Below are 26,959 nucleotides of genomic sequence, written 5' to 3'. Positions count from 1 at the left end.
GTGCTATTTTTATTGTTAGAATGATTAAATCAGAGGTGCGACCACAAAAATCCAGTGGAGTCCAGAGGAGGATTTTAGTCATCAGCCTCGAATGTAATTCTTAAAGAGGCCTCATGTACCAATTTCCTTGCCACTGAAAAAGTGCAGCAAGTAACCCTGTTTTAGGCTTCTGTTCCACCAAATTAAAAAGTTTCCATGATGGTGTTTTCATCCTAAAAAATGAACACTCTGTGGATGAGCTTTTTGAATATGAAAATGGTCAAACTGTGAAACTGTGAAAAAATATCTGCCTGCTTTTGGAGCTACATTTTGTTTCTAACAACAACTTATCAAACATAACGTAACAAAATACTATTTCCATTACAACCGCAATCACAGACCCACTCATGATAGAGGCTGATTTATGTAACCAGTGATCTTGCATGTATTAAATATCTTGACCTTAAATATCCTTTTTTTTTTTTTTAGATAATTTAAAATTCTATCATATGTAATTATATGGATCTGATGTTGCCAGCACTTTTGCAGCAATTCTGATCTAATTGAAATCCCTGAAAACATTTAAAAAATATATATTTTCTCACAAATGCTAAGATGTTCCTTAAAACTAGAGTTTTACACAACTAATTCCCTGATTACTTTGAGCATGTGACACCTGAATTTTGAAGTCTTAAAAAAGCCCCAGACATTCTGATGCCAAAACTTTTTTTTTTAGCTCTGAGTCCAGCAGAGCTGGAGCCGACCAGGTCACTTGGGGTCAAGACTGACACCTTCACTTACAAAGTCATAAATTGCACAATATTGACACACATTAAGTTACTTTATTTAACTGCTACTTATAAACTAATGAACTATGAGGTTTTTTTTATTTTATTTGTAATTGTCATAAGTATGTCTGATGAGTATTTTGTAGAAACAGTAAGCAGAACTTGTAATTATCTTGAACTGTGTTAAACATAACAGTTTGAATAAGAAAACACAAGTTAATACTATATCATTTTCACAGACAGTTACTGTAAAAAAACAAGAAATACTTTTCTGAATGATGACAGAAATGAAAGCCCACCAGCAATGAGTCTGGCCTTGAGGAATGTATTTCATGAAAACAGTACTTCTATATATATTAGAGGCAGAAGTAATTGTTATTATTAATAATTAATATTAGCTGAATATTTAGTTATATATTTGAATTGGCTAGTTACTGTGGTGTGGAGTGAAGCTGTCCAGAAGCAATGCTGGAGGGGAGAGATTACAGAGGCTACAGTGATATACTGCAGCATGACCACACTGAAACACACTGAAACACACACTGAAACACACTGAAACACACACTGAAACACACTGAAACACACACTGAAACACACTGAAACACACACTGAAAAACACACAAAGGACACAGAAGGTATATTGGCAGAAGAGCTAGCTCTCTCTGTCTCTATGTCACACACACACACACACACACACAAACAGAAAAGGTCACATGTTTGGTGCATGTGCTCAAAACAGGCACATCGAGCCCTCTGGTGCATCTATTGAAACGGACAGTAAATCATTGGACAGCGCAGAGGAAAGATCGACAAGAGAGGTGAACCAGAAGACATGTTATATCATTACTATGAGTTACTGTAATTTAAGAAGAAGAAGAAACAACATCCTAATCTCTCTTTTTCTTCCTGTTTTCCACTCTCACTCTTGACCTCTATGTGGCTCTTGCTGTCACACACACATGATAGTAAATCTTCAGTCACAGATTAGTTGTTGCATGGATCTGACTCATATTTATGACCCTTAGATAAACGGATGAGCCTTTACGTGACACACATCACTGATCAGAATGAACTGAAAATGAAAAACAGGAATTTTGAGCATCATGTTACAATCGAGGGTGGAGGAACAATTATTATTAAGATGAATGGCAAAACAGTCCTTTTACGTTTGTTAGAGAAGAAGCAGTGTTTTGTTATAAAGGATTGGAGCACTTTCTGTGACTGCCATGTGGCAGAGAGAGAAAGACACTCTGTGTGTGTGTGTGTGTGTGTGTGTGTGTTTGTGTGTGTGTGTGTGTGTGTGTGTGTGTGTGTGTGTGTTGGGGGGGGGGGGGGGGGGGGGGGGGGGGGGGGGGGGGCGTATGTGAGTGTGTGTCAGCAGGAACTGAATTTTGTAACAAAATGTTCTTCCAAGTTCTTCAAAGGGACACAACTGTACTTCCACCCACTACAGACAATAAAACCACACACTGTTACAAAGATAGTCAGATTCACACACACACACACATACACACACACACACATTGACCTCAAAGTTAAATCAGTGCAGTAATAAGAAAGAAAAAAAAAACATTCCCAACTGACGAAACATTAACATTTGGAAAATTTTTGGGTTTTCTTGAACAGGAAAATAAGGTCAGCAGACCAGAGTGAATGCATGTCTTGCTAAGGCCTCCTAAGAGTGGTGTCACATGTTCATGACACTATGCTCATCAGCTGTCACCAGCTGCCCACTAAAAGGACAAATGTATTGAGAGCTGAAGTTAAACCAAAACTTCAAGGTTCCTGTTCCATGAGTAAATGAAAGCCCATTGACATTTTTAATAATGCAAATAGCTAAAACTGGACAAGAGCCTTTCTCAGCCTTTCTCTGAGGCGAGCAGGAAAGATTGCAGCTGACTCCTCCCACCCCGGAGACAAACTGTTTCAGACTCTCCCCTCTGGCAGGAGGCTGTGGTCCATCAGGACAAAACCTCTCGCCACAAAAACAGTTTCTTCCCGTCTGCAACTAGCCTCATTAACAAGGCCCGGGTCCCCCACTGACACTCCCCCCTTGCAAACGATACAAATGTCTCTGCACATGTAAATACTGTTTCATCTCGTGTCGGGCTCAGACCTGGCACGTCGCACATATTTGTTGTTGATTGTTGATCTTTGTTGTTGTATATTTTTATGTTGTCAGTTTATATATTTATATGTAAACTGTATTCTCTTCCGTTATGTTACTTCTGCACGGCACAGACCCAGAATAATGCACATGTATATATCTGCAATGTTGTTCTTCTATTCCATATTTATATATTTCTACATTTATTTATGTCGACTGTATGTTTGTCTACAGGTAGCACCTTATCACCACAGCAAATTCCTCGTATGTGTAAAACACTACTTGGCAATAAAGCTCCTTCTGATTCTGATTCTCAACAGTATGTCATGCTCCATATGTCTAGACAAGGACGGTCTTTTCTTAAAAAACGATATTTGACAATATTGTTTATTCAATATTTCTGTTAGCTGCCTTTAACAAACACCATTTCCCATAAGCCCTAGAGACCACAGGACACTGCTGTTTATTGACACTTTGTGTGTGTTCACCGTAGTTAATTCATCACCAGGCAGCTTACAGAACGTATGTACGGTGAAGACATATCTATATGCTAAATTGTCTAAAAAAATTTCTTAAAATACTCAATGTTTACAATTTGTGACTTTCCTATAACGGTTGTCATTATTGTGAATGTGAAGCGCTTACTGTAATACATATGTTTGCTCTTTTGTATGTGCTTGTAAATCATTTTAAATGATGATGTGCTCTACTGGGATCTGGGGGTGTAGTGTGATTATACCTGCTGTGCCAACCATTCAAGGAGAGTTGTCCTCGTGGGAGTGTAATGGTTTTTAGTTTGTGCCATCTGTCAGACTGTCGCTGTGTCTGCCCAGTGCCCCCCCCCCCCCCCCCCCCCCAGTACAGTCCATTGTTCTGACTCTTAATATGTGTTTTGTTTCAGATCCAAACATTTATTTCTCATATAATTTCTCCTTATAAGATCTTTACACCTACACTCTGTCTGAACGCTTAAATGAAATTAGGAAGATTCTTTAACAGCAGCTGGTGGAAGCCCACATAAATTTCATTTTTCATTTTCAATTTCTGTGATATTTCAAACAACGGACTGCTCACTAGTTAATGATGAATCATGGGAGGGCAGAGCAGCTAGTGTGGGAGTTGAGGAAACCGCTGCCATTCAAACACAAACCTGTTTCCAAAAAAGTTAGCATGCTGTGTAAAATATAAATAGAAACAAAATGTGATGATGTGCAAAACATTTTGTTGGGAAATGCTAAAAGAAAACAACTGGTGGAACATCTCATAATTAATTAGGTGAACTGGCAACAGGTTGGTGACATGAAGAATGAGCATCCTAGAAAGGCTGAGTCTTTCTCAAGTAAAGATATGTAGGGGTTCACCACTCTGTGAAAGATTGCACTGACAAATAGTCCAACATCCAAGAAACTGGGGATTTCGTTGTCAGTAGTACATAACATCATTAAAAGATTCAGATAATCAGAAGAAATCTATGCAAGGGTCAATGCCAAAAAGCAATACTGGATGGCCGTGTCCTTTGGGCCCTCAGACAGCAATGCATCAAAAACAGACACGATTCTGTAGTGGACATCACTGCACGAGCTGAGGAACACTTCCAAAAACCATTGTCTGTGAACACAGCTTGTTGCTGCATCCATAAATGAAAGTTGAGACTCTTTCATGCAAAGAGGAAACCGTATATAAACCAGATCCAGAAATGCAGCTGCCTTCTGTTGATTCTGTGGAGCTCATCTAAAGCCCCCCTCCAGCCAGTTTTAACTGCCGTTTTTGGTTAACGTTCTTTCTCAAACAGAGAATGGGGGTGTGGTTAATAGTCGGACGTAATACATTACCATGACACTCTGTTCACTAACGATAAGCTGTGTTAACATCACTACACTTTACTGTCTGGCAGGAGTAGCTATTACTTACACGTGATAGAAACTAATGTGCGCGTATCAGCTGTTATCAATCGTACAGTCAATGGTCCTGTCACGCACTGCCTCCTTCGATGCATCAGTAAAATGCATGTTGCAGACTGTACATAAGACGGTGGCAGGTGAAAGTGAGACGAGTCATCTGTCCTCCAACACCGCACGCACAGATGCCATAATGAAAATGAACAGCACACTAAACCAAGAGGAGGAAACTAAAAAATAAAATGAAGACCCTCTGTTAGCTAACTTTCTGCAATAACTATGCTAGCTAACTACACCTGGCTAACTACAAATTAGTTAACTTAGCTAACTAAACTAGAAAGACAAACCAACAATCAGACACAGAGACATACCTACTGTAAGTTCTAAGTAAATTACATGATAAATTGGTTAGCTAGCTCACAACGATGTTTATCGGTTTGATGCTCTGACTTAACGAGGCGTGACTTATAGTCATACCACCCCGTTTTAACAACTAAGCAACTTTTGCAACTTTGAGCACAAAATTAAGCTATTTGACAAAAATTATTTGGCAAACTATGTGGGAAATCAACAGTGTAAGGAAATGACTCTATATACACAATATGAAATATCATAGAAATGTCAAAATACACTGGAGGGGGGCTTTAAGATAGACTGAGGCGAAGTGGAAAACTGTCCTGTGATCTGATGAGTCAAAATTTGAAATTCTGTTTGGAAATCATGGACGCCTCATCCTCTGGGCTAAAGAGAAAGGGTCCATCCGGTTTGTTATCAGTGCACAGTTCAGCATCTGCGATGGTATGGGGGTGCATTACTGCACATGGCTTGGGTAACCTGCACATTTGTGAAGGCACCGTTAATGCTGAAATATATACTGTATACAAGTTATGGAGCACCAGAGGTGTCTTTCTCCTTGTTTATTTCAGCAAGACAATGCCAAACCACATTCACGTATTACAACAGCATGGCTCTGTAGGAAAAGAGTCCGGCTGCTAAACTGGCCTGCAGTCCCAACTTGTCACGCATTGAAAATGTTTGGTGCATTATGAAACGTAAAATACGACAAAGGAGCAGCTAAAATCCTACATCAAGCAAGAATGGAAACATATTCCACTTTCAAGATTACAGCAGTTGGTCTCAGTTCGCAGACGCTTAAGGAGTTTTGTTAAAAGAAGAGGTGACACAGCAGAGTGGTAAACATGACCCTGTCCTAACTTTTTGAAACGTTACTCACACATCACATTTTGTTTCGATTTACAGATTTAGATTTTTTGGAAACGGGGTTGGAAACTTAGGAAAATTAGGAAAGTAGAACACACATTCAGGAGAAAATAGCTTTGCCATACTGTCCTTCCAGTGAGGCAGCTTCAAATCACACCTGCAAATAAACTGGAGGGGTTTACAAGCTTAAATATGGAGTCAAATATGTTATTGAAGACAGACGGATTGCATGCAACCCAAAAAGCTGATGTCATGATTAAAGCTTGTGAATGAAAACAAGAAAAAGGAGAAAGGAATAAATGCCAAAGTAACGCGGCTCTTGAGCTGTCTGTTTTTATGTGTATGTGTGCGAGTGAGACGGAGCACAGTGGAACACAGTGACAGCTGAAAGTGATTTGCGTTTCAGACACCCCAGCTCCCAGTGCCCACACACTCACACATCAGTCAGTGCCGTCTCTATAGGAACTGCATGAGACCGGTGAAACACGAGCTTCCAGCTCATTGAGAAAGAAACAAACCGTACACTTCTGAGCCAGTATAATATCTCCTACTGTGTGTGTCTGAATAGTTAATGTTAGCGGACTTTGTTTTTCTTTTGTATAAATAAACTCTCAGAAATCCCATAGCAATCTTAATCAGCAACAAAGCCTGCCCAAAATAAATCAGTGCTATGAAATATTGAAACCATTTTTTCCATTCAGGATAAATGTTTTCAAATCTGAAAAAGAAAAACCCACTTGATTAATTTTGCAGCATTTTTAGTTAGGTTTAACCTTTCTGGTGTGATCCTTTAGAAAAAACAGCAGACCACAAGATCAGCAGTACGCCTGTTGTACCTCCCTGGTATTACTGTAGGATTAACTGTGCTTTGTTGCGCTTCATTTTAACATTTTAACAAAGGCTATTTATTTTAGAAAGCCCACGCTAAATTTGAGAAACGACTAATTGGCTAAATTAGTTTAGACGAATGCAAAAAAACCCATGTTGCTGATGTTTAGCAAGTATAATGTTTACCAGTGTAGTGTGTTAGTGTGCTAACATTTGCTAATTACCCCAATACACACAGTGAGGTTGACAAATTAAAATTTTGACCTGATGGTGGCGCTACAAGTAAAGTCAGGGGATCACCAAAGTCAGTGGGATCGATCATCTGGGGACCATGAATGTCTGTAGAAAGATTCATGGGAATCCATCTCTTAGTTGTTGAGATATATCAGTCTGGACCAAAGCGGTGGACCGACTGACCGGCAGACATTGCGATCTATTGAGTCATGCTGCTACCAGGGCTAATAAATAATAATAATAATTCATAATAATTATGCATTGTGATTTAGCATGGACTACTTTCTTTGTTAATAGGAAATGCCAGTGGTGGCAGTAACACTGCCAGCTGTCCACCCGGGAAAAAATGTGTTGGCTGCTTGACATTTCAGAAGAAGTTGCCAGATGATATCATGCTCTGTTTTGAATTTGGTGTATCAATCATGCCTGCCTGCTGTTTGTAGAAGTGAGGGCAAAGCTGTGAGAAGAGGCATATTGGGCTGTAAATATAGTTTGCTCCAGTCCGAATAATTAAGTCAACTTGTTGATATCAGCTTCAGGCAAACACTTTCACAAAGGCAGTCCGAACTGTGAGCTATGAACACTGAGTGGACAGTGGTAGAAGCTATAAAGCTGATGATACACGTGGCAACTTTTTGAGCAATGTTGCTGGGCAATCTTGCTAGTGGCAAGTCTGACTATGTTTTGAATGGATAGCGGCGGTGCGAGGCGGTTGGCGGAGTGGTGGGGGAAGGGGATTACGGTAGTAATCTTTACTCATTACCATTGACGGCAACGTTGCCCTGCACGATTGCTGTAAAAGTTGCTCTGTGTATCATCAGCTTAAGTCTCTGAAAAATGCATGGAGAAAATTCCTGAACTGGGAAGGACATTCAGGGTGAGGTCAAAGTTCAAGGTAGAAGTGTTCTCTGTCTCTCTCTGCAGTAAACACACCTCTATATCTTCAGTGTATTGTCCAGAGCTGACAGCGGACCAAAGTCAGCCCCAAAGTGGTGTAGTGTTTTCAGTGATTGTGAGACAGAGGGGTACAAAGAGAGAGGAAGGTTGAGAGAGGAAGGACATGAAGGAAATAGGAATACAAATGGTTTACTGAGGTACAAACTCTACTATGACTGTGAGGGGGGTGAGAGGTTTGTACAATAAAATTTGCAGTCTTATTCTGAACTATCTGATGAAATTAAGTATTTGAGCTGAACAGTAGTGCATGAATGTATTTCTGTGTTTGATGTATAAATGCAATTGCATCTTTCTAAATCCAAACATGAAAATGTTGCTACCAATTATGGATGAGCAATTGCACTACACACATGCACATGCATAATGGTGTGCTTTAGTTTTCCATCTAACATATTAATGAGATCAGTGGGGGGTTACGGATTTCTAGTAATTTCATTCTTTCTGGTAATTTATTTTCTATACACTTAAATCTATATGCTCTAGATGTAATACTCTAGAACTCTCCAGAACGTGCCCATATTCTGCAAAGTGATTCAGGGAGTAGAACTGTCAGAGACTGTCTTCAGACCTAGTGAGGGTACGACAACAACCAGAACAGGAAGAGTAGTAAAACCTGTCACAAGACTACTTGACTGAGTATTTAGATTGGTGTAGCACCTGTTGCACTGTGGTACCTGCGTGCAAGAAGTTCTCTTTCAGGTTGTATTTGGAACTGAAGGAGACAGGTACAGGTCTGTGACTACGTTCTGAAAGAGCAATGTAATGTATAAAGTGAAATTTTTTACTGTAAGGCAGTTTGAAGTTACTGCAAGAGTTGCATTGCAAGAGCTAGCGGTGGGTATTGTTGCTTTCCTGATGCAGTGTGTGTACACATCTAGAGCTGTTTTTGTAACTACCATGAAAGCGATTAGACATGTTGGGCAGGGCATATTTTATTGTGCATTTGTTTTACATTATTATTTTGTGCATCCTTCACAGTGGTCTGAGAAAGGGTGTGAACTGAAGCAGTCCATGTCACATATTGTATCATTGCAGGTATGATTAATAAAAATTACCATTATACAATCTTTTCAACTAATAGATTGTATCTAAGCTGTAAAGGTTCTGTTTTATGCAGTCGGTATTTGGAACTAAAAGGGACAGTAGATTGAGATAAGGGTGTGAACTCATGCACTCCCTGTCACATGTTGTATCATTGCATTGCAGACTAATTTAGTAAAAGAGATTTAAACAGGGCTGTGGTGAATTTGTTGTACGCTATGTCCTAACCTCGCTACTCATGCGCGCACACACACACACACACACAGAAATTTTAAACGGTGTCAAGGCAGCCAGAAGAAAAACAGGACTTCTGATTGAAACCTTCAAAATAAAAGCCTCACTGATGACGGTATCAATTTTGCATCAAGCAAAATATGTGAAAATGACAAATGAATATTGATTGATTGGCATATACAGTAGGCATATGGACATGTGTAGGCTATATGTAAGGTTTAGATGTACGTCGTAGGCCTGCCAAAACTTCACACACAAAATACTAGCCTATATATATATATATATATATATATATATATATATATATATATATATATATATATATATGCCATATAGCCAAATGACAATTCACAGCAACAATCTCATATTTTTGAACATTTAACAGTGGCACAGATTTATCGGATTGCTACATATTTGAGAAACCACCTTTACTAGCCAGAATAATAGAAAACTGATATTATTTGTGATCACTTGTTCATTTTGATTTAAAAGAATTGAAGCTGCTAATAATGTCCTCATCCTTTTCATACTTAAAAACCCTACGCTGTAGGCTTCCCCTCATTTCCTGTTGAAAGTAGCCCATCGAGGGATTATTTATTACTCTCTATTACTCTAATAGCCCACTCTACATGGCCAGTTGTCATTTAGAAAACACAGCGCACAACTTCCGGTTTTGCTCTTTTTACATGTGGCAACTTAATATAGCTGCAACACACAGACCAGGTTTTTAAGTGTTCAAACTTTTGTTTCTCTAAAGTCTCTCTTAATGGCTACACGTCAACTGAAACTATTTGTCATAAAGTCTCCTTGCGTTCGTGTCCATAACTTGTGAAAATAAACAATTATTCCAATACTATCTTTATAATGCTCCATAAATGTATGAGATGAATGTTGTAGCCTAGGTTTATAATGATTTTTTTAAAAGCTAAAAGCCTCGTTGTTAGCTCTAGCTTTAATGTCCAATTTTTGACTCATTGGAAAAGCCTCACAACTGTAGCTGTATCTTTTTAAAGTTAAAAAAATAGTCTATATGTTGGCAGAGACGATACGTCTTCCACGAAACACATCCTGTTTGATACAGTTCATCAATGAAAACTCACCGGCAACATTCCTGCTGGTCAGCTCCTCCTGTCCCGTTAGAAAAATAACTTCCTCCTTACTTTCCTCCACTCTTTTCTACTCTGCTGTTTCGGTCTTTCCTACCGATTTCAGGGAGCTTCCCATACATGCAAATTGTTCTTCTCTGTCTGCGTAACCGGCCAGATATCCAGATGCTCAGAAAACTAAAACTCCAGCTCCTATCCACTTTCCTCTGCCAGTCCCTCCCTCTTCCTTCCTTCCTCTCTCTCTCTCTCACACACACACTCACACACTCACACACACACACACACACACACACACACACACACACTCACTTTTCTGTTTTACACCGGGAGCAGAAATACAGCTGATCGTGAGAAACCTGGAAACACCAGCTGTAGTTTCATTATCAGAATGTCACTGATTTCATCCTTTGGTCAGTCAGCAGGCGGACCTCCGGTTTGGTCTGTGGGGTGAACTGGGTCACCGTCCCGTTCATCCCTCCCATCTTCCCCCGGTCTTCTCCTCCTCCCCTCCCTCCTCCTCCTCCTCACGATTAATAGCCTATAGGCTCAGTAAAATATGTAGCGAAAATAGGTGGTGGAGCAATCACCAGTATAAAAATCTATATGTTCCGGATATGTTCATTTCTGCTAGTTTGAGTGAGAGCGCCCTCTCCCGGCCGTGTGAGCAGCAACAACGTTCCCCTTAAGTATTGCAGCAAAGTTAGTGGCAATTAAGTGTTCTCATTTACACTATGTGACTTTTTCATAAAATTCCCACTCAACAGACATAAAGAGTTGTCTGGATGGACAGGATGTGTGTGTGTTTAATTCAGTGTTTTTTTTCCACCACTCCCATGCATTTCTAACCCAGGCTCTTGTTTCCTTTCTTTATATCCCTCCCCTTTTTTAAAAAAATATTAATAGGAGGAATTTTTGAGTCTGTAGGACATTGAACCCACATGCAGACACACAAACAGGCTTGTGTAGCTTACAGCGAGCTTAGAGATGTTCAGCTGTCATATACTGAGGAGATTATCGCAGAGCTGTCCCCTATGGGGGGGAACATTTCAGTACATGCTCACCAGTACTTCAGACGCGTACCTGCCTGTCTAACTATCACTCCACCTAATCTAGCTAAAGGAATATTTTGGTAGTTTTAAACCTGGGCCCTATTTTCACATATTTCGGGGTCAAAATGACTAATAGGTACAAAAGGTTTTGGAATCTGTGCAGATGTCTTCAGCTGGCAGCCACGAACTGGCTGCGACATATTCCTTTGGGGCAATTGCGCACATCAAAATTCTGTCCACAGAAAAAGTGCTTCTTTTTGTCACCGACAGGCTTGGACTGTTGTATCAGGTGTCTGACAACATCATGGAAAAGGATCGTTACGAGTGACTCCCAGTGACACCCTGTTTTTAAGAAGAAACCGAAGTCTCGCTCAGGACAATTCTCACTCTGAAATCTTGTTACAGGCCAGTTATTGCAGGAAACGAGGGAGAGGAGTTTGTTGTGTACATAGAAGAAATGCTAGTAAGACTTTCTTTCCTAACGTTACTCCAACACAACAAACTCTTCTCTTCAACTCTGACTCAAATTTCCAACATGGTCTTCCTGCAACATCTCATCTCTCACAAGATTTCAGAGAGAGAGCTGTCCCGTAGGGATCCTTTCCAGGATGTTGTTAGACACCATCACCTTGCATAACAGTCTGAGCTTGTCATGGCAAAATGAAGCACTTTTTGTGGACATAATTTTGACAGGCGCAATTGCCTGAAGGAATCAGCAAGTTGATGCACTCTACTGCAGTGATACGAAAACTTTTTCTACCTAGGAGTCATCCTGACACCAAAATATGTAAAAAAAAAAAAAAAAAAAACACCTCAAAAATACAGCAATGATCCTTTAACCTTGTTAGGTGTTGAAGCAGGTTGAATGTTGACTGAAGCTACAATAATGAGGTGAGCTGCACTATCGAGCAACGTCTGACACAACACCTAACACTTAGGACATTTAGTTACATGTAGAGGCACGTGTGGTGCTGTCACGTCTAGAGTGGCGTATCCGTGTAGGGTTCAGTGAAGTTGATGCTGGCAGGTGCGAAACATTATGTCGCCACACCTGACGCGACACCTAACAATTCACCTAATCTCTTGATGCAGTCTCCTAGGCAGGCAGTGTTTATCCAGAGAGAGAAAGAGAGTGACAGTTTGTTCTGCAGCCTGTGTGTTATTATTGCAATGTAATTGTAAGTCTTTAGAGATTTTAGGTGTAATGTCAGAGGCTGGTCAGATCGCAGAGGTCTTGTCAGGAAGTGGTGTGCCTGATTGGTGTGCCTGATTATTGATACAGTCTTCTGCTGCCCAGGACGCTGTAGACCTACATGTATGTGTGTGTGTGCGCTCTAACAGATCATTTTAAAGTCACATTGTACAAACCATAATAATACAGTTCAGTAGTAACTTTGCTGACATGTGTTTAGTGTTCCTTTGCCACTCTGTGCTGTAGGACTTTAACAGGTTATTTTTGCTGTACTGTGTTCAACCTTGTGAAGAGACACTGGTTCATTGTTCAACGTCCCTGAAACACATTTAAAAGATTGAGAAAGTGTTCTTTCTACACCTTAACCTGAATGCAAATGACTTTATTATGAAGTTCACTATCTGGCAGGACATTACCGCCATCTACTGTCCACAGGAGCAACCAACACTCAGGCCAAACATAGAAACATTTGAACTTTGCCTCTGGGAGGAGTGAATGTTTTATTTTCATCTCTGCATATCAGTGTGAAGTCTGTTTGTTTCATTTGAAGTCTGGTATATGAGTGACCGTTTGCCTTTGTGACAAGCGACTACAAGTTATTGTTCCCAATTTTTGATTTATCCCTTCCACTCCGTTGTCATTTTATTCAGTACACCTAGCTAAAACCTAGAACAGTCCTGTGATAAATCTTCCCTTCATATAAATTGGGTGCACTAACTAATAGAAACATCTGTCAGCTAGGTGTACCTAATAAACTTTTAACATTATTTACACAGAAAATGGGTTTTAAGGCTTGAAGTTGTTTGGTTTGGAGGAGCTATATAGTATAACAGCCATGACTCCAAGAACCCTCATATTTATCAGAAAAGCTTTTGTTGTTGGTTTGAGTTGTCTGTATCACTGTACAAATTAAGCCAAACGCATCTCAGCTGTCTTGAAAACCCACTCCAGGATGTAATGTGAAATTCAGCCAGTTGTCTCTTTGTGTGGACATGAACATGAATGAAGGCAGTGATAGAAAGCAACATTTTCTATTTTCTTTCACAGATGCATATTTATCTGCTCTGTTGTTCAAGGTTAGTTCATGTGTGTGTGTGTGTGTGTGTGTGTGTGTGTGTTGTCAGGTCAGTCAATAAAACCAGTCAGCCTTGAATCATCCATTGGCTCAGTGTGATTGCTCACCCTCCATTCTGACAGCCACATTCACACATCACCACAGCCAGAGGCAATCTCACACACACACGCACACGCACACACACACGCACATGCACGCACACACACACACAGGTCAGGTCAGGTCAGGTCAGGCTCACGTTGGGCAGCTGCCACGTTTCAGCTACAGCCCCACATGTAGTCCAATCACTGTGACCTGGGACTGTTGTAGAAGCAGCCTGGCAGTTTGTAAAACTTCATTTTCAAATATTAATAAAAATATGCTTTTGGGAATAGGTAACCAGTGATATGATGTTCCTGACTTTTCATTATGCAGAGTTATGGCATTGTCGTCAACCTCTGATCAGATATATTTATGTAATTTGACTGATTATTCAAGGTGGAACTTATCAGTACTACACTAGTTGTCTAGTTGGCTTTTACCTCAATCTTAAAAGAATTTGGAGAATTTGATCAATTTAAGTATCACTTGTTTTCTCAGCTCACAACAAAATACAGACAGACACATTAAACTACAATTAGGATGCCTTTCAAAATAGTTTCTGCGACAAGCAGCAGTTACGGTACTAAACACTTTAATTTTTCCAAGAAGACTAACAGATTTGTTCAAGCAGACAGACATTTCACAAAGAAACACTGTGGAATGAATAAATAAACATAACCAGTACAAACAGATAAAGGTACAGGGAAAGAAAATAAAAACCTATAGAAAAAATTATAAGATCACAAAGACCAACAGCATTTTACAAACACAGGAGCTGACCAGACAGCTAAGTTACGTACAGAGCCGGAGATAGACAAGAACTATGGCCACTCAGTTTTCAGTGGCAGCCATGTTGGCTCCACAGTCCTGTTCTATGGTGGTTGTAATAGGAATATACGAAGTATTCGGGAGATTGTCCCATTAGTACGTTTAACTGTTCAGTAATGACACCTGGGGCACCAAAATGAACTACGTTTGTATGACTAAAGCTCACTTTGTTAAATGCTGGCTCATTTCTCTACCATCTTAAATAGTTCATGCTCATGTGTTTGCATGGAGCCTACTATCATTCAACAGTACATTCCAGACTGTATTCACCCAATTACCACCTAATATAATCTATGCTAAACTGTTAGCTGGAAGACTAATATCACATACTGTATGCTGCCAACCCATCATGCACTATGTTGCTCAACATTGTGTGGCCAATGAAGTACCAATATTTTAATTACTATTTATTGAGGGTTTTATTTGTGTTCTTTACACTTATTAGCTAATGTAAACAGTACAATCTACCAAAACCATAAAGTAGTGATTTATGAATACATTCACCCACTGATGTTTAAACATGTTGTCCTTCGTAATGCCATGGTGACATTACAAAGGACAGTGTCAAATTTATTTACAGCCAGCTCAAGTTTGTTTGTTCTAGAGAAGCAGGCTGTGCGTCTACAGCTTACAGTGGGTAAGTTGATTGTAGTGTTGTTTAATACAGCATATGTTACATTGGCATCAAACTGAGGGCACATTTTGTTAAAAAAATCTTTTAAATTTCTAATTTTTAAGCAAATCAACATAAACACTGTATATTTTTCCCTCATGTCACCTTCTGTGCCACATTCTGGCTGCAGGACGTTGATTTGGCCAGTGAGGAAAGACTGGATTTAACAAATCAGTCTAAACCGCTGTGTGGATTGATGTGCAATAAACCAGCAAGCCTCTTGAAAGCACATACTGCCGACTATTTATTCAGCATTTGTAGTGTTGTAGCGTAGAACAAATATCAAGCTGCAGGCCACTTTAACATCGCAAAAATGAATCAACTGTCAAACATACTTTGCTACTGACACTTAATTTTCAATGTCTGATCCCAATGTCAAAGTTTGAAATCTGTCTGTTGTCATCAACAGCATTTATTGTAGCTGCTGCACTTGTAACAAGGATTTCCAAGCGTAGCCTTTGGAATAAATGTTTTCAACTTTTGATTTCACAGTGATGCTGACAGTTAAAATGAATTCTGTTTAACTGTTGGGTTTACTTTTAATGGGCTAAGTATTTGTGTATTTTTACTAAATATCCAAGTTACAGACCAGGAAGCAGAAATTAAACCTTTTAACACCTCCACTTTCTAGGTTAATTTTTGATGTAAAAGCAGAAGTTGTCTGTCTATGTTTTTAGAAGATTTCCAGAACTTTGACGTAAGGACCTTGACATTTCGGAAATACATGAAGCGCTTTGAATAAATTTCATGTTTTAATAATACCAAAAAAAATATATATTTTACCCAAACATGTCAACTTTCCAATTAACATCAAAAGATGAAAGTCTCCTATGAAGATGTGTGGGGTTGTAGATTCCTACTGTATGGAGCAGCTCTGTCCGTTTGCATCTTTGGAGCGCAGACACAGTTTAGGTTTGTAGTTTTCCAGGTAAAGCAGCTGCTTGGAGTTGAACGCTCCACGGCGCTTCCTGACAACATAAATGAGACACAAGAAACTTTTAAAGAAATGTCTGAGAAGAATGTCAGGTGTGTAAGCAATTACAGGGATGCTACTGAATATGACACATGCAAAGCCAGAGCACTTGTTAGTACAATTAAGTAACACAGTAGAATCAATGTTTTGTACTCACAGTCTTATGAAGTGAACAGCATCTTCATATTCCATCCCACACTCAATTAGAGCCAGCGCCACCAACACCGGAGCTCTGAGACAAACAACAAATACATTGTACAACCATCAGTTAGGGCAACAATCCTACGGCCATTGAGCCTTGTATGAAGCCAAGGCTTTAACTCAGTGTTTCAACTCAGTTTGGGCTCTGTCTTTTTAAAAAAAATTTTATTGTACCATTTTGAAAATCTAGTAACACAGAGGTTGCACCGATAGGCATGCACCGATCCGACTTTTTCAGTCCCAATACAAATACCAATACCTGGGCTTTGGATATCCCCCGATGCCGAGTACCAATCCCATACCAGTATAAAACGAATAAGCAGTATTCCTTACTGTGTGAAAGAGACTGGGAATCATTCTTTTATGTGTAAGGCAATATCAGGCTTGACTTAAACACTGCTTCCTAACTTTGAAGCTATTGCAAGTAGCCGTAGAACTTGTTGGCATGCATGAAATATCTCCAAACTGTAGACCCCTTGTATTTAGCTCCCTCCATGCTACGTTAGCTCTCCTAGCAAAATGTTACCAGGGCACTGCTGACACATCGCGTAGCACAAGCGTAATTTAATTGAACAGCTCAGCCCTATAGATCGGCTACCTTGTCACGATACCCGATCTAGCTATCTGAGTCAGTATCAGGTTGGTGCATCCATATGCAACATTAGTGACAACTGACAACATGCCAGTTCGATCAGTTAAGCATCTGGAAAAAAACAAAAGCTGACTTGACATTGATTTATCTTGGCAAGCAAAAATAAATAAAAAATACTAACCGTCCTAGTCCAGCAACACAGTGCACAGCCACACAGCTGCCAGGCTCCTCTCTAAACTTTGTCTGCAGGAGACTCAGCCAATCATCAACCACCTGGTCTGGGGGGGCAGAACCATCGTCAAATGGCCAATCCTGTAAGGGAGATCAAGTCGTTTTTGATTTCATCAATTTGTTGCAAAGTCCTCAAATGTAAATATTTTTGTTCTCATGGTTATGCTTAGACAGACTTAATGGCCAGAGTCCACCTTTAACAAGTTTCTGTACCGCAGAGATAGCAAAATGACATCCTAGATCCAGAATAGGATAGGACTAGCCTCTATTGTCTCCCTTGGGAGAAATCTGTCTTGGGCATTCAAGAGACCACAGCGTCTGGCAGTACACAACCATCTGTGCCATCACATACAATTGCATTAGAATAACATTTGACAGCTTTCAACATATACAGTCGCACAACACATTTTCGCAGCCATCTACACATATGGTCACAGTATAGAAACATAGATTACTACATAATTCCCAACAGTTGTGCATTTACCCAAAGCAACCGTAGTGGTAGATATTGCACAGTACAGTATTCCCCACAGTAAGCAAGCTATTAGATATTGCGAATGCATACACCACCTATTACAAGTTACAAATCACACCATCAGAGACATTCCAAACGTTTCTTTATATTTTCACTTGGTCGCTGTTCAGTTGCTTAAGCCTAAAATTCCCTGCACCAGTAACCTTTTAAGATCAAGCCTGCTGTGCTTACTGCTACTAGTTTTCAGTGCAGATGCAATGGAAGAATGCACTTTTCCATTATCCACACTTTATTATTCAAACTGCTTATGGAGGCATTTGGTTGTCCTGCTGAACATTTGTGTCTGACTGACCAGTAGATGAAGTTTATGTTCCTTAGTTTGATGATTACGTACATTTGGACTTCTTTGTTAGCGGGTAAATGAGTAGGCTTAATCTGGTGTGTCACTTACCAGCACTTGTATGCCTTCTTGTTCCACTGGTGTTTTGTCATATGTAGCAGTACACACTCTCACCAAGGTGTTTACTCCAAATGCCTTCAGATCCTACACATCAGAACACACTTTTTAAACACACCATGTCGCTGCTTTCTCTAGAAATAAAATAAAATGAGTGAAGGATATATATGAATTATTCAAACGTATGCTACCTCTATAAACCTTCCCAGTTGTGCATTGGTGGGGTTATGCGTAATGAGGAATCTCAGACAGTCATAAGAGATCTCCACTGGAGCCGGTCGGTTCATTTTTAGACCCACAAAGGTTTGTTAATAGAAGAAAAAAAGATCAGAAGAGCACTGTGTTTCAAAAAAAGGAGTAACAGACAGGAACCAAAGTGAAAGTTTCCCAATTGTTTAAAAATAAAACGTTTTCATTAAAAGAAAAACTGCATCAAATAAAAAAAAACTTTAAAATTAATTTTACTAACTGATGATTTATGGGAATAAAACAGAAATATCCTATTCCTTTGGTGACAAAACGTAGTCTGAATAAAAAACTAAAAAGACAAGACAAATTTCTTGGGGAAAAAAATAGGGGGCCGGAGGGAATCAAAACCTTTCTTGGCAACGAAGGAAAAACTAAACTTGGCTTGGTTAAAAACTAAAATTTCGATCTAGCAGAGTGGGGTCAAAAAGACTGGCAGGGAAGACACTCGCGGTCCAGAGAAAAAAAAATGAAGACGAAACAAAGATCTGTCCTTCCTTTCTTTCAAATCTGTTAGCCCATTCAGAGAAGACTTGTTTGAATCAGAGTAGAAGAAGAAAGACACAGCAGGAAAGGAGAAAAGCTGTGAGGAAGCTTGGATAAAGCCAATGGCTCCCTCTACTCCCCAGGACAGGTGACAGGCTGAAGGTTGGCTTGTCTTCATATGGTTTCAACAGGATGGCAGTGGGGACCTATGAGGACACAGAGACGGTCATTCGTTTTTACACAGCTTTAAGCAAGCCTAACTAAAAGTAGCCTTCCACACTGGTTTTTGCTTGTTACTTTATCATGAATATTATATTTTTGTCTACTGACCTAATTCTCAATAACATGTGTTACCTGTGATTCTTGTGTGAATTAGATGGTTTATCTCAGGGGTTTTCAAAGTCTGAGACTGCGGGCCTCCCCTCAGACAAAGCTTGGGAAACGGTGCCCACCCCACCACATCTTTAGTTTACTTGGTAAGTTCCGATCAATTCCTGGATGCCTATGGGATCATGGTTATATTACTGAATCCCATAGACAATCAACATTTGAGTCATAATAGCCTATATTTTTGTTTGACATAACTTCTGACTACACCAAATAAGTTTTTAAAAAGGTCTCTCCTAAGGCATTTATTAGTTTCTGACTCTGATGGGGGGAAAACAGTTCCCAAAAACTACTGTATCTCTGAACTCTCACACATGCAGGCTATTCTATGTGATCTCCTTTTGATAATTAATGCAATAAGTAATGTAATATTGTTTCACTTCCATTCACTGAGCCTCCCCTGAAACTGTTTGGAGCCCCCCCTAGGGAGGCCCGCCTCACACTTTGAAAACCCCTGGTTTATCTGATAAGGGCTGCTCTGTTTTAACTTCATGCCCTTGTTCCTGTCTTTCATAGGCCAACACTGGGTGACGTAAATGACGAGCTAAACAAGTACTCAGTATTTGTATCACTGCCAATTCAGTGTATCGTTACTCTCTGCTGTCCATGGACTGTAAAATGGTAAAAAGTGAGAATTTGTTTCATAATGACCAGTATTTATTACAGCACACACCTGTGAGCGTGAATGGCAGTGTTTGCGCCTGGTGTCTCTTGTTCACTTGTCCACAATAAGCAGCAGGTGCTGGGCTTGGCAAAACTCCCCTCCAAGCTTCACAAACGCCATACATGTGCAGCCTGAAAGTGACAGAGTGATGGAATGCAAGTGTGATGTGTAACTACTAACACATTGCACATTAAGAGACTGTGTTGCAGGGACTCCTGGTAGTAATATACTCACTTTGATGAGAGCTGAGGAGATGGTTCATTGAGCGGACACAGGAAAATGTGACGGCTCCGGGATGTAGACACACCATTGATGATGATGCTGCTATTCTGGGTCCTGGCTGACAACGGCCCGCTAGCTTGCTGCTAACCTAAAGGAAAACCATGTCAATATTGCTCAGCTGAGGTTACCTGACTTTAACAGATCCCTGCATTATGCTACGTGACTTAGAGAAAATTGCGCCAACCACATTAACCTCCCTTTCCAAACGTGATCCTTAGCTAATGTGTATAGCTATCGAGTGGACGGGACGGTTAACTCATAAAGCCTGACTAAAATGATCCACCAAGCAGCTTCTATCTCTGCATAACGGAACAACATGAGGTTATTCTAAATTACCTGATTTTACATAAGAGTTGTGGCCACTCGAAATAACGTAACGTTAACGTTTCACAGCTAACGTTACGGCGTTCAGTGTCACCGGCCAGAGATTTGATTTTGCACAGTTCCCGACAGCAATGAATTAATAGTTAACGCTAACTAACGTTACCGTTACAGTAAGGCGTAACTTAAACATTGTTACATGCTCAATAACGTTATTTAGCAAGGTTAGCTAACGTTAACCATGTTATGTATTTACAGCAGTAACTATATCGTTCGCACCGTTTGGCTTTGAACGTTAACTTAGCTGTGGCGATGTTCTAACGTTAAATGAACGTTAACATTAACGTTACCCAACAGCCAGCTAGCTTAACGATAACTGGTAACGGTAGCTGTTTTTCAAATGCAGATACATTACTGTAACGTTATATACAACAAAGGTTATACCCAATTTAAGACAAAATGTTAACACATAATTTAGAAACTAACCATACCTCACTGGACTAATCAACAACACCATATGTCATTAGGGGCTCCGCCGCCAGCCTGGTCATGTAAACAGGTCAACAACCATGTTCCCAGAATAAACAGCAAGCTAACACATTTCAGGCTAAAGCATTCGCCGGTGTCCCTTGCACGACACCGGTTTTCAATAACAGCCAAATGACAGTCAGTCGGTGGTCTTGTTAACGTAGTGAGTTACACAGTCGTAACAGTTGCTATATCGACGTCAAACACACACACACGACAGACATAACGTAAGCTACTTACTAAACGCAGTAGTTTCAGGAGAAATCCAGACGCCTCTAATGAAAAAGAGTCTGCAAAGAAGACATGTTGAACAGAAATGTCGAGTTAGCCTCAATAAACGTCGCAACTTCCGGCCGCAAGCTTTCAACAATAAAACTGATTTAAAAAAATACGCCTTTAAAAACACCACGACCGTTTAAATTTGTAGACAAACTCCCTACACATCCGGTAGTAGCCAGGCTGTCTCCTGCTGCTTTGACGAATTTTGTAAAAATGAATATACTGGACTTTAAATAGCCCAAGCACCCTTACGTTGGTTCATTTTACAAACTGCTATTTTATGTATTTGCGTGGGTGAAGCCAGGTTTATACAGGAATATAGCTGAAATTAATTAATTGGTGTCAATCTTTTCTAAATGTTACATTTTATCATTTCAGGCATAGGCCTAACTGAAAATTCAAACTTTTTTAGGAATATGTATAATTATTTCATTTTACGTTTTTATTCTAATTTATTTTACTTTCATACAACTATGTTCACAAATATTCACATCTTATAAAGACGTTTCAGCTTTTACATTTTAATTTTGTCTTGTGGCTTTGCATGGTCTTGCATACACTGGGCCAAATACATATTACCTGTCGCATTTTATCAATTCAGGCATTACTGAAAATTTAACCTTCTTAGTAATATGTATTTAATATACTGTATGGTACAGTACACTGCAAGCAAGCATGTTGTATGATGTTGAAGTCATTGCTGCCATCTAGTGTTTACACACAGCAAAGTAAACTTACCAAGAGGGAACTGGGTGATGCAGTGTATGAATGTTTTTAAATGTTATTTAATCCACTGAGGGTTTTTACCTGAATTTCATGTTGACAAAACACACAAAACTAGAAAACAGACATTTTTAAATGTGTTTTCTTTCAGCTTAGAAGGCCTGCAGCCTTACCTTTCCATATGTGCCTCATAGATGGTGTGTGGTTCAGCACTGAAAGCAGCACTGGTATTATGTCTTCCAGTTCTGCCTCTTGTGTGGTTTGCATCTTGACCTCCAACCTTTAGCCTGCTGGTATGACAACATTTACTACAATGTTTTAAACCATAAATATGCACATGTACTGTTTTAAATGTTTTAGATTTAATCAAATGTTCACGCTTGTTACCCTCATTTAGCCTATGTTTTTATCTTCATCTATTCTACCTTCGTGCAATTGTATATTCACAGCCTCTGAACCCTTTTTCAGATTGTGTCTTGTCACTTTGCATGGACTTACATTTGCATTTACTTTTGCATACATTGTGACCTAGTAAACATATTACAGCATTTATTTTATTCAGTCATTTTAATTCAAACAAACAGTTGCAAGTTCGAAAGGCTGTTTGATACACTGGATTGAATTAAATCTGATTTAATTCTGTTGTCTGTCTGCCAAGTGAACACATTGTAAAAACACATTTGCATTGTTCTGTAAAAATGTAGAGGGTGTGGCATCTCTCTCCTTACTCGCTTTCTCCTACACACACACACACACACACATATATACACCACAAGTATTCTGGTTGACAGGGATGGATGTTCTGTCTCCCCGCTCTATAAAGCATATGTGTCTGTTTCTTTACCTATTTGAAGGGTGTAACAACATGGTTACATGGCTTGTAGGGAGTTGTGTCTCCCTGTATCCTGCAAACTGACAAACCAGGGCATGTAACGTCTGTGGGTGTGTTTGATGAGGAAGCAACTGCTGAAACTGGTTTGGGAGGATTTCTGAGGGAAGGGCGAGAGACACTGAGAGAAAAAGGAACTGAATAGCTCAAAGCAGTTTTTACTTCACTTTCACTTTGCTGTTATTCTTCTCCAGTTGGTGTCGATATATTGGGTTTGAGTATTTGAGCCGTGTTTCAGCACTAGGTAAGGTTCTTTTTGTTGGATTTCCATTAATTGTCACTGTATCTATTCTATATTTATTTAAGCAAACAAAGGGAAAAATCACCAGTTTCATTTCCTTCTGCTATGATTAAGATACAAACTTGAGGCTAAAACTTGGAGGTTAAAAACTATACAAATATTAATGGAGAATCTGAAACAGTCCTATTATAATCAAAGCAGTGTAGTATGGGGGACCAAGCAGTTATTTACCACTTACAGGAACATTGATGTTTAATGAAAAGGTCACTGTCAGAGTAATATCACCACGAGCGTCATTGGTGCTTTTGATTTAGCCTATGTGACTTAGAGTTAATGCAGATTTTAGTGTTAACACCGAAAAGTCCTCAGCGCTGAGCCACTCCTATTTTCTGAAATCTAAATATTTCCCTCTTTTCTAAACAGTGCGTGAGCCTGCACTGCTCCAGAAACCATACAGACGTAAGGATGGTGTTCCCATATTTGAATCCCTTTTTACGACCAGTAATATGGTGACTCAAGTATGATCACTGGGAGAAAAACAACCAGCCAAATAATCGAAAAAGCTGTTTTCACTTTTTTCAACATTCACTAGTTTATACTAAATTCGATGGAGCCTCACCTATACATTTGTTGAAAATTATGTAAACATTAAATGTGACTAAAGCTTTGGTGGTGAACAGGTTCTGCACTCAAGTCTAGGTTTGATATTTGACGACAGCAAAAAGGAACATTCATGTGGTAAAATACTGAATTAACGGTAGATACATATATAAATGTTACGGCATTTTGTAGAATAAAAAAAAAAAGAATACATCATATTTCTGTCTGAACAATGCTAGTCCCATGTACCATAGAAACCATGAGAGTTCAATAGAAAACTGTGCACTGAATGTATAGGCTTACATTAGATTTTGTTTGTAAGGACAAAGACATTAGTTAAACACAAATGCACACACACACAACACAGTATCTGGGAAACATAAACTCTGACACCACACACATACAATTGAAGTTATATTTATACTAGACGAATGACATCGGACTGTTTCATTCATGAACCTCATTACCTTCGCACACACACCACTGTTTTTGTTGCTATGTGCTTGTCCGCTGCTCCTGGATGAACACCAGCAGCAGCACATAGAAACAACAACATGACACTATTAACACACACAGTGTCTAGAATAGATAAAGATAAATAAAGACAGTTTGGGTTAAAAAATACAGCACATGTAGCCATATTTAGCTTCAGATGGTTGAACAAAGGTGGGTTGACTTTTATTAAAAAATGCGGCACTTCAATACCACACGTACAACCCCTGTGTCCAAATGCACAGTGATAAAGAGTAAACATCATACATCAACTTAAAAAAGCTGTTACGGTTATGTATACACACTTCAGGGCCAGCTACATTAAAAGCTATTGCATTTGCCATGTGATACCATTATAAGGCTATTTTCAGTAGCAATTGCTTTGTAAAAGGAATTCAACAAATCATCAGTAAATACACTGTCATTAGTTTACACAAATGACACGTTAGACGGCATTTTATATTATGTAACACTGGAACAGAGTCGTAGCAGTTTGCTTTGTATTAAAAAATTCTCTTTGACAATAATAGCGGGAAAAGCACAAGTGTAACTAATAACACTAACATTGGCTAGCTTCACACTGCCTGCTGGTTATAAAGAACATTGGTTGTTAGTGGGAAAACCTTTAGTCCCTAAGAATTATAATATATCATAATGAGCTATTTTGCATTAGCAACATACTTTTTTTTTCAAGTTGTCTGGATTAAGGTAGAGGTGGTGCAGTGGAATCATTATTTTTGTCACAGGAAAGATGTACGTGGTAATTGTAAATGTAGTTGGTCTTAATTCTTTATGGTATATGGTTTGAAGAAATTGTAAATGTTGCACATGCAAATGCGTCTTTAATTTAAAGGAAGAGTTCAACAATATAGCTGTCTTGCTGAGAAGAAGATTTAGATGAGAAGATTGATACCACTGTCATGTTAGTACAGCCTGTTAGCTTATCTTAGCAGAAAGAAGACAGCAAAAAAAGGTGCACACAGCTAGCTCACTGTTTCATTTTGCAGTTGCCAGGCAGCCAGTGGAGACTCCTCAAAGTTAGTGGTTCCGGCCAATAAATAGTCTGGTACATGACCCACGTCCCATGAAACTGCAAACTGTTGTTTCAACACTTGCACTACAGATCCAACGAACCAGATCTGAACTACAGCTTTAAAGGTACTGGTAGGCACATTTTGTTAACTTTGGACAGACTAAATGTTTCCCGTCTTTGTCCAGTCTTTGTGCCAAGCTAAACTAACCGGCTGCTGGCTCCAGCTCCATATTTTACGCAAATAGAAAGCAGATTTCCAAAAATGTTGAACTATTCCTTTAAATTAAAGGGTTACCTGTTCATATGGGCTTGTTTAAAAAGTTCTTAAATTCTAAAGATAGCAGCTATCTCCACAATTTTATATGTCAGTTATAAAAAGCTAGTACATATTGATTTATCCATTAACCACTGCCGCCAGCTGACAAAGGCATTCATTTTACACCCTGAGCTTAACATGACTGTATCTTCTCTGGCCTATGTACATGTTGTAATGACTACTGAAGCATGGAATTGCATTAGTGAGGGGCCAGATAACATTAATAATCTTGACTAACAATTTATGAAACATAAAAAAGTCTGCAGGCTTTCAAGTCAATTTGCTGTTTGTAACTGTACAATCAAGAAACACCTGCAGACACGAGATGAAACTATGTTTCTACCTACCTCTCTTGTGTCATATAATGATTTCATACAAGCACATGCAAGCTCTGCCAGACACCCCAGGTCTGGGTGTAGTTACTTGCATCTGTTGGATTGGGCAGGATGTGGCTAATCCGTAACCATAGCAACACAAACATCACCCGAATGCTATACAAGTTATACTAAAGGCTAAATTTGACCTTATCATTGTAAGAGAGCAAAGATATTTAGAAGACATGACGCTGTGATCTGTTTTGTGTCTTGTCACAAGGATGTGGAAAAATAACTTTTTCTTTCTTCCTCTCTTTTACACGGTGCACTTGTTTCTATCACCCAGGCCAGTGCAGCAGCAGGGATGAACTGGTCGGGACTGCAGAATCTGTTGAGCGGAGTCAATAAATACTCTACTGCGTTTGGGAGGATCTGGCTGTCCATTGTGTTTGTGTTCCGTATCCTGGTGTTTGTGGTGGCAGCGCAGCCCGTCTGGGGTGATGAGAGCAAAGACTTTGTGTGTAATACTAAACAGGTAAGACAGAGGAGCAACTTTGTTATGTCTGCTAACACTTCTGTACCTTTAAATCTTAGGCTTTAAAAGTTTATTGGAGAAATTAGCTCCTCACTAGGAGGCACCACATTAACACCATGTTAGTTTTAATGATGAAGTTCTTTTAAGGACTGACTGTTTATCAGTTTGACCATTTGTGACCAATGTGACACAATCTTTGTACCCTAACTCCTCTATAGGACATTGTTGGTTGGCTCTGTCTGGTTCAAATGTTAAAGGAGCCCTATTATACTGCATTTCCAGTCCTATATTGTTGTTCTGTCTAAAAAAATTATTTTCTATCTTATACTGGCACTTCATGCAGGCCCTCATTTCAGCCTCTGTCTGAGACAAGCTGTAGATGCTCCTGTCTCTTTAAGGCCCA

At 39.4% G+C, this 26,959-nt stretch overlaps 3 protein-coding genes across 10 annotated transcripts in view; 1 reads left to right on the top strand and 2 right to left on the bottom strand.

Annotated features, from left to right (window-relative positions):
* The window catches only part of LOC123979217 (apoptosis-stimulating of p53 protein 1-like), a 51,538-nt gene extending 40,986 nt beyond the window's left edge, over nt 1-10,552 (bottom strand). For all 4 annotated transcript variants that reach the window (XM_046063026.1, XM_046063028.1, XM_046063027.1 and 1 more), the window contains exon 1: nt 10,388-10,552. In XM_046063026.1, the coding sequence (XP_045918982.1) occupies nt 10,388-10,396 (9 nt within the window). In that variant the 5' untranslated portion in view covers nt 10,397-10,552. The remainder of the gene's footprint in view (nt 1-10,387) is intronic.
* A 3,813-nt stretch (nt 10,553-14,365) lies between these two features.
* Nucleotides 14,366-21,523, bottom strand: LOC123978571 (protein tyrosine phosphatase type IVA 2-like). 3 transcript variants are annotated; one of them, XM_046061872.1, is made up of 8 exons: nt 21,375-21,523; nt 20,238-20,373; nt 20,013-20,134; nt 18,412-19,158; nt 18,215-18,307; nt 17,239-17,369; nt 16,422-16,496; nt 14,366-16,259 (listed from the first exon to the last, which is right to left on the bottom strand). In XM_046061872.1, the coding sequence occupies exons 4-8, from the start codon at nt 18,505-18,507 to the stop codon at nt 16,148-16,150; spliced, it is 507 nt and encodes a 168-aa protein (XP_045917828.1). In that variant the 5' UTR covers nt 18,508-19,158; nt 20,013-20,134; nt 20,238-20,373; nt 21,375-21,523; the 3' UTR covers nt 14,366-16,147. The 3 variants fall into 3 exon arrangements, with proteins under 3 accessions (XP_045917828.1, XP_045917829.1, XP_045917830.1); XM_046061873.1 differs by lacking the exon at nt 21,375-21,523 and adding an exon at nt 21,098-21,281; XM_046061874.1 differs by lacking the exon at nt 21,375-21,523 and adding an exon at nt 20,622-20,871.
* Nucleotides 21,524-22,342: 819 nt separating this feature from the next.
* The window catches only part of LOC123978568 (gap junction beta-4 protein-like), a 9,694-nt gene continuing 5,077 nt past the window's right edge, over nt 22,343-26,959 (top strand). The window contains exons 1-3 of one of the 3 annotated variants that reach the window (XM_046061870.1): nt 22,343-22,429; nt 23,220-23,269; nt 26,368-26,556. In XM_046061870.1, coding sequence (XP_045917826.1) covers nt 26,386-26,556 — 171 coding nt within the window. In that variant the 5' untranslated portion in view covers nt 22,343-22,429; nt 23,220-23,269; nt 26,368-26,385. Of the gene's footprint in view, nt 22,430-23,219; nt 23,270-25,421; nt 25,517-26,367; nt 26,557-26,959 lie in introns of those variants that run through there. The other 2 variants (XM_046061869.1, XM_046061868.1) reach the window with 2 other exon arrangements.

The sequence above is a fragment of the Micropterus dolomieu genome, linkage group LG11 (genome assembly GCF_021292245.1).
Source record: "Micropterus dolomieu isolate WLL.071019.BEF.003 ecotype Adirondacks linkage group LG11, ASM2129224v1, whole genome shotgun sequence".
Classification (NCBI taxonomy): Eukaryota; Metazoa; Chordata; class Actinopteri; order Centrarchiformes; family Centrarchidae; genus Micropterus; species Micropterus dolomieu.
The sequence above is the reverse complement of the archived record's forward strand: the minus strand, read 5'-3'. Positions and strand labels throughout refer to the sequence as shown.